At 34.7% G+C, this 16,425-nt stretch overlaps 1 protein-coding gene across 4 annotated transcripts in view; it reads left to right on the top strand.

The window, feature by feature from the left end:
• Window positions 1–14,075, top strand: part of STXBP6 (syntaxin binding protein 6) — a 107,001-nt gene extending 92,926 nt beyond the window's left edge. Inside the window, exons 6-7 of one of the 4 annotated variants that reach the window (XM_021402729.1) lie at window positions 2,404–2,561; window positions 11,053–14,075. In XM_021402729.1, the coding sequence (XP_021258404.1) occupies window positions 2,404–2,561; window positions 11,053–11,109 (215 nt within the window). In that variant the 3' untranslated portion in view covers window positions 11,110–14,075. Of the gene's footprint in view, window positions 1–2,403; window positions 2,562–5,321; window positions 7,334–11,052 lie in introns of those variants that run through there. The other 3 variants (XM_021402726.1, XM_021402727.1, XM_021402728.1) reach the window with 3 other exon arrangements.

The following is a 16,425-nucleotide window of genomic DNA, read 5'->3' as shown; positions in this document are numbered from 1 at the left end:
CTGCGCACAGCAGCGGGGCTGAAAATAAGTGATCTTTGAGGTCATTTTCAACCCAGGCCATTCTACGTTTCTACGAAATTTGGAATGTTGGGAATTACTTCCTGAAAAGCAGCTTGAAAGTTTTGCAGCTTATAGGAAGATTTTTATGTGATAGGAATATAGTTCATAGAAATGCTTCTCCAGTCAATCTAGTACAAATGTTACTATTTAAATATTCTAATTTAAGAACAAAATGCAACCAGTCATATCAGAAACCACCTGCATGTGCTCTAGAAATAAACTGATGGAATTCAGACTACTGAGGCATGAGTTTCTGTGTTGCTCGTATACAGGAGAGGATTTTTTTGTTGTTGTTTGCCTACATTTCAGGTCAGAGATCTGTGTTTTCTTCTATTCCCCAAAAAGTTTTAAGGCTTTAGATGATTATGAGTTTTATGAAGTTCTCCATGTACTTTACTTCACTTGAATTCAGTGGAAGTTTTCTGACTGCATAAAGCAACAGTACAGTTGAGAGCTTTTAAAAAATCTTATCCCAGAAAACTAACACTGGTTTGTACAAGAGGTACAAGAGGCCTTAGATCACACCACAAAAAAAAAAGGAAACTATTTCCAATGCAGTATTGGCTAGTATGCCTGTTTACAGGAAATGTGACCTGAACAAAAGCCAAAATAAGCTTCCAAGAAAAATTAGTGGAACTGGCTTTAAACAAGCAAGCTATGAGCAAAGTAACAACTGACTGAGAAATGTTGAAGTAAGAAAACATACCGTATTTAAAGTGGTTTGACTGATTTTATAATGAGACTTCTCAAAGGCTAAACATAGACTACTGGAAAAGATGAAGCTTCACTTGTGTCTTGACAAATTGCAGCTCACCATATTCTTAGATATTCATGTCTTTAGCTATTTTACCAATTTTCTTTTCTAAATGCAACTGCTTTGTTCCATGCAAAAAAAAAAAAAAAAAAAAAAATTGTGCATATATTCCATATCCCGGTGTTGAGCTAATTTTATACCTTTACTGACATAATGAATTTAAGCAACGTATTTGTTTAATGCTGTGAAGAGACTGTGTAAATACAATATTCAGAGGCAGTTCAAAAAATAGCAGTCATGATGTGCCTAGTAGTTAATACTTTACCTGCATTGACTTTCTGACTCTCACAGTGACTTTGTGTATGTCTAGATAAGTAATTCCTGCAAGGCAGATTAAATGTTAAAGGTTTTGCAGTTCTTTTGGAAGATATCAGAGAATTTTCATACCACCAATTTGGGGAAAGCTGATATTTTACTAGTCCTTTTGCTGAAAAGGTTAAAGGGTAGAATGTATATTTTTGTCATATGTGTATTTTAATACATACCAGTAATACATACCAGTTCATTCTTAAAATGTGCAACTTTGTGTGAGGAGTTTTCTGTTTGTAAAGTACGTATCATAAACATTCTTCAGCAATTCCTTCAACAAAGAGAATAAGCTCTTCCGCTGAGAAGGAGTATATAAAACATAGTGACTGGAGTGAGCATTTAGAAGGGGTAAATGGAGAGGAGAAACTCAGTTCTGTTGAAGACTTGAAGAAACTGCTACACTGTATGCCAGAGAAGAAAAAGATAATAAACAGATTTGGATGATAAAGCTAAGGGCTTAGATGATATTAAGCCTTGCATGACTTAAAATACGATCATTTAAATTCAGTATATTGTCTTATGAAAGCACGACTAGTACTTCACACGGACAAGGTACGAAGGTAGATCTGAGTGACCTTAAATGACTGTAGCAAGAGTGTTTGGATGGACTCGTAAATGAAAGTTGATTAAGATGGTTATAGAGTATGGAAGAAATTGGTTGAATTTATAAGAAGTGTCCTCCAAAGGGCAATACATCTCAAGCATGGATACAGGTTGGGTGGAGAGTGGCTTGAGAGCAGCCTTGAAGAGAGGGATTTGGGAGTGTCGGTTGATGAGAAATTCAGCATGAGCTGGCAATATGAGCTTGCAGCCCAGAAGTTACTCTATTATTACTCTATATTAAGATGAGAGTGTTTGAAAGAAGCTGTGCATTTGTAATCTGTGTCATGGATTTAATAGAGTAACTTCTTGAAATGATATAAGATCATAAGGCTTAGGAAACAAAAACAACTCATAATTAATCTGTGTCCAGTGCTTCCTGATACTCTCCATGTATTACATTGCAGTATGGTATTTTTTTTTTAATTTTTTTTTTTTTTTTTGTAGCTTACTAATGATATGATTTCATTGAATACCATAGCTTATCCCATTATCCAAAATGCAACTAGATGGTAAAGTGGCAGGAAACATATTTACTCTAGGACATTATAAATAAAAACGTTTGTATTCAATGCAAAACATATCTATATTTAGGTGTTCTGTTTGTTTTGATATTGCAGGAAACAGCATACTCCATTCAGCAGCAGACAGTGTGACAAGTGCAGTACAGAAGGCAAGTCAGGCTTTGAATGAGCGTGGTGAAAGACTAGGTCGAGCAGAAGAAAAGACAGAGGAAATGAAAAACAGTGCTCAGCAGTTTGCAGAAACTGCACACAAGGTAAGATTTTGGTGGAACAAGTTTCTCAGTAGGTCCAAGTCGCATGTTACTTTATAGAGAGGGGAAGAAGCTCTTGAAAGAATTGCATTCAGTCTCTGTTTATGATCACTTGTCTTTCTCAGTGTCTGGATGGATATCAGTGGTGTCCCCCAGGGTTCAGTGCTGGGACCAATACTCTTTAATATCTTCATCAATGACATTGACAGTGGGGTCAAATGCACCCTCAGCAAGTTCACTGATGACACTAAGCTGTGGGCTGCAGTCAACACAAAAGAAGTATGGGATGCCTTCCAGAGGGATCTAGACAGGGTTGAGCAGTGGGCCCCAGTGAGCCTCATGAGGTCCCTTCCAACTGTAAGGATTCTATGATTCTTTATAACTCTTCCTTATTTTAGTGACTTCTGCTTTTTAACTTCTTCTATGCATGGAGCTGTATTTTACTTGAAGAAAAAAAGAAGCCAAACTCCTTGGAGAAGTGATCAGAAGTTAAGATAAAGGGTTACAGTTGTATGACAATGATACAAATATTTCTATCCCACTAATTTAAAAAAAAAAAAAAAAAAAAAAAAGGTACTTATAGCTCTGAAAATATAGCCTGATTGATGTACTGCTAGTTAACGCCAAATTAAAACATATGGAATGTTTGGTCAGTGATTAATTTCACTAACTTCACTTTAAAGCACATGTACAATTTCAGTTAGTACTAAGAATGTAAAATTTTTGGCTTTTTCTTGTTTTCAGCATAGTTTCCTTGTGCTTCCAAAACCTATGCAGTTGTTGCATGAGTCTGGTTTTGATGGTAAAAGCTAGCTGAAGAAAGAAATTGGCCTACACCTTGGTGGATAAAAGGCTTTTGGCTTTATTATACTTATGGCAAACAATCCTCCCTTAGGGTGAGTTGCACTAGGGGACGTTCAAGTTGGATATTAGGAAGCATGGTAATACATTGGAGTAGGCTGCCCAGCAAAGTGGTGGAGTAACAATCCCTGGAGGTTTTCAAGAAAAGTGTGGGTGTGGCACTGAGGAACAGTGGACAGTTGACAGACTAGATAATCTTAGTGGTCTTTTCCATCCTCAGTGATTTTATGATTCTTTATTACATTTCAAGTAATTAGTATTACATTTCTAGTACGATAGTACTAGAAATCTTGGATAGTTACCTTTGGATCTATACAAACCTCTCTCTCACATAGTCATTAAATATCACAGAACAACTTCATCAAATGAATACTTGTCATCTTATTGAATGCAAGGATAACTCATTAAATGTAATACGGTTTTTGCAATATTTTTTCTTAAAATATTTTCTGTACTGTTTCCCTAAACCTTAAATTGCATATAAGGAATGCAGTAGTTCTGCAATTCTGCGTCTGTTATCTAAAAAAAATACATAGAACAGCTACCCAGCAATGTAATTTGTTAGGGAGATTGTTGATTTCTGGCAGCATGATTTGATTTGCAAGAGGATTGTGTTGGGTTTTTGGTGGAACATTGAGGAATCAGTATTATTTAGCGTTTCTCTGTTAAAATCTTTGAAATACACAGCTGCTATTTAAACCTGGTGTTTTCGTACAGAAAAGAAAACATGTTAATCCAGCTAAACAAGAAGAATCAGGTCTAGCTGAATGCCAGTTAAATGGCAAAAATATTACTTTCTGGCAAAACAGTGATGGTGAAAAGAACCAGTTTTAATTTCTAAGTATTTGTGAACACTTTGAAACAAATCAGAGTTTTTGTTTTGATTACCTTATAATAACTAAAGGTTGCCTTCAGTAAAGAATAAAAATTAAAATTGTCAGCCCATAATTAATTTTATCATATAGTATTATGACTGAATCTTAAAGCTTAATTTGTGCATGTCTGGACATTACTTTGGCTGTGTCTGAGGCAATTTTAAGATATAAAGAACCTCGTGCAGATGGTGGAAGATTCATGGTACATGAATAATTTTTCTAGCTTGTTTAAAATATATCTTAGTCACCTGATGGCAGAAAAAAAAAATTAGTTTGCACCAGAAACAGTATACCAAGCAGAGTGGGCTTACTTACATAAAGTCTTGAACTTAGTTCAGAGTAGCTATCAAATTCTCCTTATGATGCTTTTTTTAAACTTTCTTTCCCTCTGAAAAAACACCCATGCTTGTGACTACACAGAAGGTCAGATTCTGTATAAAAATACTTGCTGTCAAATTTGCCTACTAAAGAATAATTTTCCTGAAAAATCTCTGATTTTTGAGTGGAGAGAATAACTTGTTGGTTGGAATTTTTTCATGTTGAAATGTTTATCCAGTATATCTCCACTAATCACATTTTTGAAAAATAGTGCTTGAGTATAAACGGTTTCTGTCAATTAAATTTGAATAATTTATTGGTCAGTGTTTCACTGTCAGGAAATGAGGAAGTTCTAACTACATGTACTGATTTTGATTGCTAAATAACTTCCTAGAGAGTTCAGTCATCTCATCTTTCTGTTGCATGCTGTTACATACAGATATCATTTTTGTATTACACGGAACTTAAAACAAAGTTCCCTACTTGATTTGACAAAATCAGTTTTTCTGCAGTTTTGTATTATTTATTATTTGGACTTAATCCAAATAATTAGGTTTGCGTGACTTTTTTTTACATGTGTGTCTCTATTTCTGGGCTCTTGCTTATATACACAGCCATCATCATGTACAGCAAAACAGTAGAACACTGGGAAACACAGCTCTGAATGCAGATAAATGCTTTAATCTGTTTTTCTTTTCTTTCTTTTCAGCTTGCAATGAAGCATAAATGCTGAGATACTGACCAAAGTTGAAATATTCTTGAGAGAAACTGAAAAGCCTAGGTTCAGCAGTTTTTACAGGAGATTAAGAACTGTGTGTGATTTTTTTTCCTTCCAGTTCAGTGGAGATGCTTTCTTTCAGTTTCTGTGCAGGAAAAGATGTTGCTTTTCTACCTTTTTGACTTACATTTTGTTCCTCTATTGTAATACTGCAACACAATCTTGCAGTACTTTGTACCTGTATTTCCGTTTATTACAGGAGCTAAAGCAAACAGCGGTACTGGACCAAATGACAAAGTTGATCAGGATTAAAATAGTAATATTCTTCCCCAGTACTCTTTCCTGGTGTAGTACAGAAGAGTATTTAACTAGGTACGGACATGCATGTGGAAATAAAATCCAAAGAAGGGGTATACGTTTCTTGACTTTATGTAGCATCAGCAGAATATGAATGTTGGAATTAAACACATGAGGCTTTGACTGTGGTGGAGAATACTGCTTTGTCTTGGGAAGCAGAAAACTTGTTTAGCCTACCCAATCTAGAAAGTTTTGCATGTGCCATCACCAGCATTCAGAAGAGCATATCTGGATTTCCTAGGGGAATCTGTTTGCAGTGCTGCATTTTGAATATTTCTATTTTAACCTCCAGATGCATTGTTTGAAGAGTAAAATGAAAGAAACCTGCTGTGAATATATGTGTGAGGTCTCAAAATTGAGGAAAAAAGAGAATTATAAATCTATACATCTAGCTGTGCCTCAAAAATGATCTAGAATCTAGCAATCTGGTGTAAAATAACATTTCATTTTATGTTTTACCTGTGCTTCTCTAGCTAAAGACTGTTGTAAAGGAGAATGCACTGTTTTCCATGTCATTGGTTTTTCCATAATTGTTACAGAAAAAGTTGAGGGAACACTTCAGAAATTTGATGAGAATTAATTTTGTCTCAGTTGATCCTCTGATTTTTTTAAATGGATGCTTTTAAAAAGTGTCTCTTGGTATAGTAAAATCATACCTTTAGTTTGAGCATCAGTTCTCAGTGTATATTATCACTGGAAGAGTGACTCCCTACTTCATATTGTATTCACTGTATGCAAAGTGTATTATATTCTTTTACAAAGATATATAGATTACTCTTTTTTTTTCCTTCGAAGCTGTTTCCTTAATATTTTTAAAACATTCTAATATGCTTCTCAAATTAAATAAATAACAAACAGAAATCTTAGCAGAAGCTTCAGTCTTCATCTTCTGGAGATGCATGTACTTTAAAAGCAATGCACTTCAGAAACTTTTGTCCTCATGTTACTGGAGAGCCAGAGAGCTGGCATTAAATGAATGCACTTTGGCTTTCATTTCCAATGTAGAATAATATATTTCCATTGTTAATGACACTTTAAAAAATCTAAAGTCCTCCAAGAAGTGCTTGAAAAAAGATAAAATCTTCTGTGGTAATTAAGAATACTTTAATTACTGGAAGCTGATGTAACTGAAGTTCTGGCTTGGAAATATTCATGTTGTAAAAAGATATTTGTCTTCAGGAAAACTTAAAGACATGACATTCTTAAAGCTGCATTCAAAATTTGCATCTTTTTTTTTTTAAATAATTTAAACTGTTTTGTATGATGCTCATTATTTAACTTCACACTGGGAACCGACAGAAGGCGTTTATTTGTCATCTGTGTAGTACCATACAATCTTTTATACAGATTTAGTATCAGATGTAGCAGTTACAACATCATGCATGGTCAACTGAAGTTGAATTTGGCCAGCCCTATGTCACAAGTCAGAACAGGCTCGTTAGCAGCATGAGCTCTGCAAACTCAGTCAAGCCACTTAGAACTAACACTTGCCCTAGAAATGTCAGTAGCATTCTGAATGCCATTGTAATGACTATGGATGTTTCTGCAAGTTAGTCAGGCAAACAGTCTCTCAGTAGAAATTAAATTTCTGCTAGAAACAAAATGTTAGACTGTTCCTTAAAAAATAAATTCAGTCTGGGAGTACATATTTGACCTCATACCTTTGTCATCATTTTTTCCACTCTCTTTTTTTTTTTTTAAACTTGATTCTCATGCTAACTTCCAAGTCCTTCTCTTCAGAGAAGGAAGGAATAGATTTTGAACTGCTACCAATTAGCTGACTTTAAGAGCTTGTCAATAATTCAGAAGAAAAGTCAAAATCCTAGATCAGACTAAATTGAGTTAATTGTATAAATTCAGATAAAATGTTGATAGATTTTCAGATTTTTACATGAATTTCATCTGAACAGATCAAGGTCACAGTTGCTCTGCTAAGTTCCAGATCTTTCATGAGTTGTACTGTTCTAACACATTGCTTTAATCCCAATGACAGTTCTTCAGGATTTTTTTGTATATCCTCCAGTTAATAGTATCGTGTCATGTATCATAACTCAGGACTTTTATCCAGTCATAAAAAGCCATTCACTATCAAAATTCTGAGTAACTTAGTGTTACCAAATAAAGGAAACGGGGGTTATTTATGTATTTGCTTTGTTCTTGCTGTTCTTTTAGCTACTAGATTAGGTAGTTTGTAGAAAAAAAAAATGAGGTGTGCAAACCTCCATACAAAGATAAATCTTATAGTATTGCAATTTCCTCCTGGAAATTAGTTTGTAGTGTATACAAAGTAGTATTATTAGATAGTCAGGTACATAACATATGCTATAATTCAGTTTAATGTTTCGTTTCAAGAATGTATTTGTAAATTGTAACATCAATAGTTTCTTTATCTTTATACTGAAAAGAAGAAAATAATGTATTGTTAGACTTGAAAATACTGTACTGCAAATTCTGTCTTAAAAGTCTATTTTTGAGTCTAGAAAAAGTTGTGCATTATGTGAAATATTAACAGAAATGTGCTCTTTTAAAAACTGATCTTAAAGATTCGTAGGTTTTGCTATGATTTGCCAGAATTGTAATAGTTGCTGGTACCTATGTAACCAATTCCTCAAAAGTACTCAGAGATGTAGAAATTTTGTGCCATTCTGGGGAAACAAAAAGTGGGACCTGCTCTCTTGAGTAATTACTGGAAATTCTGGTTTTTTTTTGTCATTAAATACTTCAGTTGTGGTCAAAACAAAACTGTCCTTGAATTATTTGAGTTGTCTGTTTGAAAAACAAATGATTTGTAAGCAACACTTTCTTTCATCTTACTTTAGAAGAATTATATTTCACTCCAACGAAACTGAACAAAAAGTTAGTGTTCACTGGAAAGACGGAATATTTCTTTATAAAGAATACCGTAATAATAATTTTAAAAATAGTAATGGAAACTAGCTAGTAGGACATTCCAGACCATGTTTAACACAAGTAAGTATACTACCGAAAGTACTTACAAGTTAAAAATAATTATGTTAATTATATCTCTTCGCTGTAAAATGCTTATTCACAAATTGTTATTGCTTTTTTTCACCGGTCTACTTTTACTGGCAAATTTATATCAAAGCAGAAGAAATTCTTCTTGACCTATGGGAATACTAAACTATGAGGGTGATGTTCTATAAACGCAGAGAAGCAATTCCATATATTAAAATGAGGGCTGCTTGTATAATTATACCATGTATGAACTGAGTCTGACACCATCTCATTTTTTTAATAAGATCCCTAAGATCCTAATCTCAAAAATGCCCTGTAGACAAGTATTATCAAATGATTGAATTACATTATTTAGTAGGAAAAACTTGCTAGAATGCTTGTCATCAGTCTGCTATTTAATGCCATATATATGCTCTATGCCCAAGATGAATGAAACTTTTAGTAAAATGAATAGATCTCTGATGGATCACAACAGAAACTGATCAGAAAAACATTTTTTTTTAATAATTCCTGTTGTGATTTAGCCAATGTAATGCAGCTCTTTTCCATCTTTATTGTAAATGTATCCTGTAAGAATAGAAAATGTTTGGTTCATGGTTTGAGCATTTTTTAATCAGTTTTACCACACTGACGCTTTTCTGGATCTTACCACTTTTCATAAAAATCACTTAAACTGGTGAGTAGATGAGTAAAACCTACCTAGTATTCACTAAGGATTGCAGTATCTCATGTTAAAAATTGCTTTAACTTCTTATTTTTTTTCAATCCTTGTCACATGAAAGCAGTCAGCTACTGGAGGGCAAAAGACATAAACTTACATAAACACTACTTTTTCAAATTTCTGAAAACTTGCTATCTACTCCATAGCACAAAGCTTTTTTTTATGCATCGTATGGAAGCATTGTATGATATTATATTACTTCAAGTCTATTTTTTCATTATTACTTGAACAAGTTCGAATTGTTTGTGTTAAAGTCTGTTGTTGCTAAAGATGTGAGGACAAAGAGTTTTCTACAGTCCTGAGTGTTGTCTTCTGAACAGAATAGAAAGGAAAACTGATGAAAAAAAATAATACTAACCCACAAAATTTTGGAAATGTTTAATACCACGTCAAAATGGAAATCTTCCAGTTAAATCAATGAGTCAATTTTTTTCTCTACTTTAGAAAAAAGAGTTATAGTAAAGATTTCTTAGCATGATCAGAAAATAGTCTGAGGGGAAGTTAAGATTTTAATGAGAATCTTTCTTTCTTTCCAAATCCTTTACAAGTTTTATTAAACACAGCATCTATTAACATTTACAACAGCTGTGAGATTTTAATTTAGCTATGATTGGCACTCTGATAAAAGGCATTTGGCTTTAATAACAGTTTGCTATGTAGATGGCTCCGAAAATAATGCCTTCTATTTATTTCTATGGAAACTACAACACACAAAAAGCACACTGTTAACGCTATATGATAGAGTAAATTCTAAGCTATAAAACACTATTTTTAGCATAGTCATTGCCACTAGCTGATTCATGTGAATGAGCTGATTGAGATGCTCTTCTTTCATTTGTGATGTGACAGCTGTGTAGAGCCATCTGGAACATGGCTTGTCTTTCGCATAGCTGTTACTACTGCTGAAATGCACTACCTACTATCTCTCTGTACCAATATCCACTGTTTGGTCTCCATAAATATTCAGCAGGTATTGATTAATGTCAATGGGTGCCATTTTTTCTGTGTGGAGGAATTGAATGACACACCTTTGCTTCGTTTGTACTTTCATGTCAGCTGCCATTATTTCAAACTGTCCGTCTGCTGCTGTCTGTTGCATGGCAAGAAAGTTTAAGAGAGTGTTGGCAGGAAGGTTCAACCTCTACTGCCATACCAGCAACATCCACCTCTGACCTAGTGAGCCAATATGATAAAATAGGAGGTATTACTTTTGGAGCAGCCCTTGTACACTCATTTCTTTGAGGCTTATAAGGGAGTTTCACTCAGTCTGAAACACCCCAATGTTGCTTTTAGGAAAAAAGAAGAACAAGCACTATTCATACTACAAGTAAAGAGCAGAAAACTTTTGAGGAGAGGCTGGACACGATGAGGGAAGTGCCAGAGGCCTCAGAGTTGCCATTTGAGCAACTCAGAATAGATGATAATGGAACTTAGTGAGCTCAAGTGTCAAACAGTGCCCAGGGAAGAGAAGAGCAGTGGTGGAGAGCTTGCTATTATTATTTTGTCACAAGTTATTGGAGAACCGTCTGTGATTTATCCAACCTTTGGTAGCAAAATTTCTTCAGGGTGTTCCTGAGTAGTTTTTAAGAGGATGTATTGAGAAATTAGTACCCTTGATCATCTGGTTATCTGTTCATTTTTGTTGCTTTCCCATGTTCTGTTTTTCAGCATTTCAGACAACCTGGAAACAGGTCTGTTAAAAGGTGGAGCACTCAAACGGCTTGACAGGTACTATTCTTCACTGAGACTATGAACAATTGCGGAGCTGCCAGCGTCTAACTAAAATAATAGCTGTACATACAGGAATGTTTGTAAGACAAATGGTTGAGATAGGTACCATTTATCAGCCAGACAAGGATTCATGACTCTTAGCATGCACTCATGAGGAAAGCATTGTTAACTGTTAGACGTTGCTCATTTTAGTGTTAGATTAAAATCATTTCTACTGAGGCCTCTATTTTATATAGCAGTGGCACTGACAGAGGAAAAGGAGTTGGAAAGCAGAAGGATATGTTTTCACATTCCTTGACTGGTGATGCTTCATAGGATCCTCCCCTCAGTTTTTGTGCAACGCAGCAAACATGCAAGGTTATTTGTGGCTTCCCATACAACCCCAGCAGTCTTTCCTTTTTCCTGCTTTTGTACAGTCTTCCCATATTCAATAACAATTTTCTGTCTTATTAGCTCACTTGCAACACCCTCATCCAGAGAGATAGCTCCACACTTAACATCTCATCCTTTAAGACCATCATGTAGTAAGATCTTTTGCGCTCCCTTGTCCCTTTGGTATTTAAAACCTCCTGTTCTGTTATTGGATGTAGCCTGTTGCTGTTTGTTGATTAAGGCATAGGTGTGTACTGCACATAAAATGAGAACACTCAATGAGGCCAAAGTTGTAGTTAAGGTGTTTCAGAAGGTCTGAAAGGATTTAGGAGGATAAGATTTATTAAAAGTCAGAAGTTCATAGTGCTGGGCTACCCACATAGATGATTCTTCTTTAAAATTGCTAAAGGCTTTTTTCCAAAGTGAAACCATAATAACACAAGGTATTTATCTTGAACATTTGTAGGTTGCTCAGAAAGTAATGTCTCCTACTTGTTTCCATGGAAACTACAACAGATACAAAGAGCGTGATAATACTTTTTGATAGAGCAAATTCTCAGCTACAAAACATTGTTTTCCAACATTGTCACCACCATTAGCTGTGCATTTTTACCAGCCAGCATAATAAAATAGATGTTACTTTCTGATCAGCCCTCATAGTATTTTTCACCCTTCTGTAACAAGAATTCAAAGAGAAACATCAACTTTATTTCACATATGCATTAACCTTAAGCAGGTAAGTAATGAATAGTAAAACAATGGACAGGAATAGAATAGAGATCTGGAAATGTAAAACCCAGATCTCCTTATTCCTAGTACAATACGTCATAATTATAAATGATAAATGTTATATTTATCTTTGTGATAAAAGCATCAGAAATAAAAGTAGGCTTCTTGCAAGCACACTTTTTTTCATCCTGTTCCAACAATATCATATCTTTGATAGTGCGCAGTATACACTGTCTGTGAAACTCAAATTGTTGTGGCAAAATATTTCTGTAGAGAGAGAGCCCAAGAGGTAGCAACACTAGAGGATGGCTGGGCAGAGAAGGCAGTAAAACTGTGTCACTTCTCTAGTTGAGTTTTACAAGCACTGGAAGAAGCTCTCAGCTCTCAGACTAAAAGCATTTGTGTCACTGCAGTGAAGGAACCCAGTTTAAAGTATTTGGGGGAAATACTGCGTATGTGTGTTTTTATTGTTCACAGGCCTCAGCAGCTGTGAGGAAAAACTGGCTGTTGTCTTGTGCTCAGGCAACTCTCTTACAGTTGCTGGTTTAGTGTAAGGCACAAAAGCATCTGTGTGTCAGACCAACACAGAATGCATTGTTAGTGTCATCTTTCATTAAATAAATGCCCTTCAGAGGCAAATGAACCCTCCCTCCTAAAAGTATGGAAGATATAATTCAAGAAAAGATAATAAAAAATTAAAAATACTCTTATTCTTAAGTACTGTAGTGGGATTAGTTGTAGCAATTCATATCACAGACAGTGATGTAGTTATGTTATGTAGTTATGTAGAAATGGGGATTGACTGTAAAACGACCCTCAAAGGGCTGCAAATCTCTATTGAAGGGATCAAGTGACAGTCTGAAAACAGTGTGATTCATGATTGCCAAGAAAGAAATGATGCGCTTATGTAATGTTACGCTTCCTAAGATAATGCAGAAAATTTACAAATAGAAAAGTGGAGAAAGCTCGTCATATGACACCAAATAGTTCATCTTTCTCTAACAGCATAGCTCTTTATTCTAGGATGCACTCATAATAACTAGGCAGTTTATAGAGGAGATATTACGCTATTTTTTCCTAAACATCCTTCACAAATAGTGTGGCTTCTCACCTTGCTACAATACATAACTCCTTTTGATTACTTCCTTTCTGTTAAATTCTAGTTCTGTTCAGCACTGAAGGATACGTGCAGGAATTCTGAAAGACTGATCAATATGTGCAGGATGCAGTTTAAGAAAATAATAGTTATGACCTTTGGGTCTGTACTTTTAGATTTGAGATGCTTTTATGCATATGCAGATTTGATATTGATAGAGAATGCATACATATGTGTCTATCTATATATCTTTGTACATTCTAAACATGCAAGATCAGGCGTTTAAGTGTTGGAAATCTGATGCATTGCCAACTTGAAACTGATGTCCTTAAGCTTATGAATCCAGTATTTTGCCATCATGTCATCAACTTGTGTTTTTCTGCTTACTTCCAGTCATAGTAGTTTTGCAAAGGTAGCGACCCTGTGCACCTTTTCTTCATCTTTTTGGACCTTTACAAAATATAGTGGCTGAAGAGAGAGAAAAGATGGGTTTGGGATTTGAGCTAATACTCCTGAGAAGCAAGATTCTCTCTCTGTTTCCTCTGCAGCATTCCTTTCTGATGCCCAGACAACCTGAGCTGCTCTTTACCAAGTATATACAGATACATTTGTGCTTCAGAACTGTAGGTATTAGAAAATGCTTGGCAGCTCAACATTTCAACTTCAATAAATGTACCAGTTTATGAACCTAAAGCTAATGGTGTTTCTTGAGTTTACCGCCTCTAAACTGGGAAATAATGTTTCACACCATAGTAAGTACTGTAAAAATCAATACCAAATTCTAAAGTCTAAATGCACATATTTCTCATCTAGGTATTTATTTCCTTTTAATCTGAATAAGCATGTTTAATGGAAACTATTATCTGTATTTTATTTGGGTTAGTCATTAGCTACTTTGATAGCTGTTTGTTTAAATGTGAAAATTCGAGAGTAATTAAGCATTTTTTATCTGTTATACCTCTGTGCAATGTAATATGAATAATTTAGAGTCTAAAAACCTTTACGAAATCTTGCTAGATACATCAGTTTCCAGAAATAGTTATCGGACATGTTGTACAATAAAAATGACAGATTTATGGGATCCAAATATGAGGAAATGGTAACAGTGGACCAGAAAGTGCAGCCTTGCTAATACACGCATTACACCTAAGCTCTTTCTTTGCTAGCAACAGGATGTTCAAAAGGAGTTTACTCTGTCACCTGCTCTTAAATGTCAGGAGACCCCCATATGTCCATTCTCTTCTTGTCCAGCTTAGTGATGGAAGCACAACTTGGAAATATTATTATTTCAATTTTGGATTCTGTGTTTACAAAACGAGTACAATTCTACCTAGTGTGCAACTAAAATCCAAATAGTAAATGTGTGTTATTCAAAGTATCTAAAAGTATCTAACTGTAAGAGATGCAAGGAAATATTTGTCACAGCAATACATGCTTGTTAAGGTTTCATCCTGTATTTTCTGCTGTCACTGTAATAGCAGGCCATATATACACGCTTTTCTTCACAATCATTGGTATTAAGAAGGAAAGATGAAGTCATTTCATAACCACATGTCTGTAACAACCAGAATTTTAAGAGGTATAAAATATCTTGAAACTGGTAGTGTTCTTACAAGAATTACAGTTTTCTTTCTTTTTCACCAAATTAACAGACTTCTATTATATAATGTAAGGGAAATTACTATTGTCAGATCTGGACAGTGCAACTCGATCCTGAAAAATCATGTAACTCCAGTGACTTTCATGTGGATCAGTATCCACGACCACAAGAATGCTCTTGTACGCAGGGTAGACTGAAATGAGATAAGTCTGTGATAATAAGAATTACAAATGTTATGTATAGTGTTAATCTTTTTGTTGAAAATAATCCTAGAAGTTTTAATAGTGGTCAAACTTAAAAAAATATTCAGAATAGTTCTGAATTCTAAATTATTTATTTTTTAATATTAAAATGCCACTATTTTTACATGTAAGTGCATTATTTTAGTCTCAAGTTCCTGAAAACTTTGAATTCCTTGTTTTACAGTCTGGAAACCCTTTTAAATAAAGAAACACATTTTTAAAAAGAAATCAGAGCTCAGATATAAAAGAGAAAAAGTAATGACCTTAAAAGTCAAACATTATAATAGGAAAAAAAGAGCTTGCCTCTCACTGAAGCTGGTGGGAGTCACATCTGAGATTTTTCTATTCTGCTTTAGAGCTATAGTTCAGGAACTCTTGAAGTACATCTGTATATTGTAATACTTATTCCAAATATAACGAGCAAAGCAAAAGGCAAGCTTAACTGGGGCTGTTAATCTTTTTCCGTATGAAGGAAGAGTCAAATTCTAACTGTAGTTTTTATTATAATATACAGTCCTTGGTCCTAAAGATTTTGTTCTGCTTTGACATCTTGCTAATAGCTGTTCAAATTGAAAATTTTCTTGTGCCAGTCCACTGCAGCCCAGATGCTGCAAATGATAGATTGATGCCTCCTGTTTTCTGAGACTGGTTTGCAGCCTCTGGATTACTTGCTGTGGAGAGACCCAGAATGGTTCACAGAATCCTTTTAGAGACTGGATAAGCTTGTATTCATTTCCTCCATGCCTTTTTTGTGAATTAAGCCTGGCACAATTGGAGCTGCTCCCTTTTGATTATATGTTCTGGACAAAGATTGCAGTTCATTTACTATTTCTCAAGTGACCATGTCAAAGTACATTATAGAGCATGATGCTGGAGGAGGTGTTTCCACTATCTGCACTAAAGCAGACACATTTGCAAATTCATGAGGTCTTTTTGAAATTCATGAGCCATTCTCTGCTTAGGTTTTCATTTTTTTTTCTACAATAGAATATTTGGTTTATATCTTTTTCTTCTCTGAGTGCATATTACCACAAATTTTATTAAATATCAAATAAAAAAATAAAAATAGAACATGTATATAAATAGAAAGTAAAAAAAAAAGCATGACTTATAGTACTCAGCCTCAATCCTTCCTTCATTCAATGCATTTCCAACTGAAATCATATTACATATGCTATTTCTATTTTTTTCCTCAGTTTCCATCTACCTGATTTCTTTGCCATTTCTTACACTAAATTATCCTTCTCTGTGGTAGATTCCATTAATAAAGT

This window comes from Numida meleagris, chromosome 6, assembly GCF_002078875.1.
Source record: "Numida meleagris isolate 19003 breed g44 Domestic line chromosome 6, NumMel1.0, whole genome shotgun sequence".
NCBI classification, from domain to species: Eukaryota; Metazoa; Chordata; class Aves; order Galliformes; family Numididae; genus Numida; species Numida meleagris.
The sequence above is the reverse complement of the archived record's forward strand: the minus strand, read 5'-3'. Positions and strand labels throughout refer to the sequence as shown.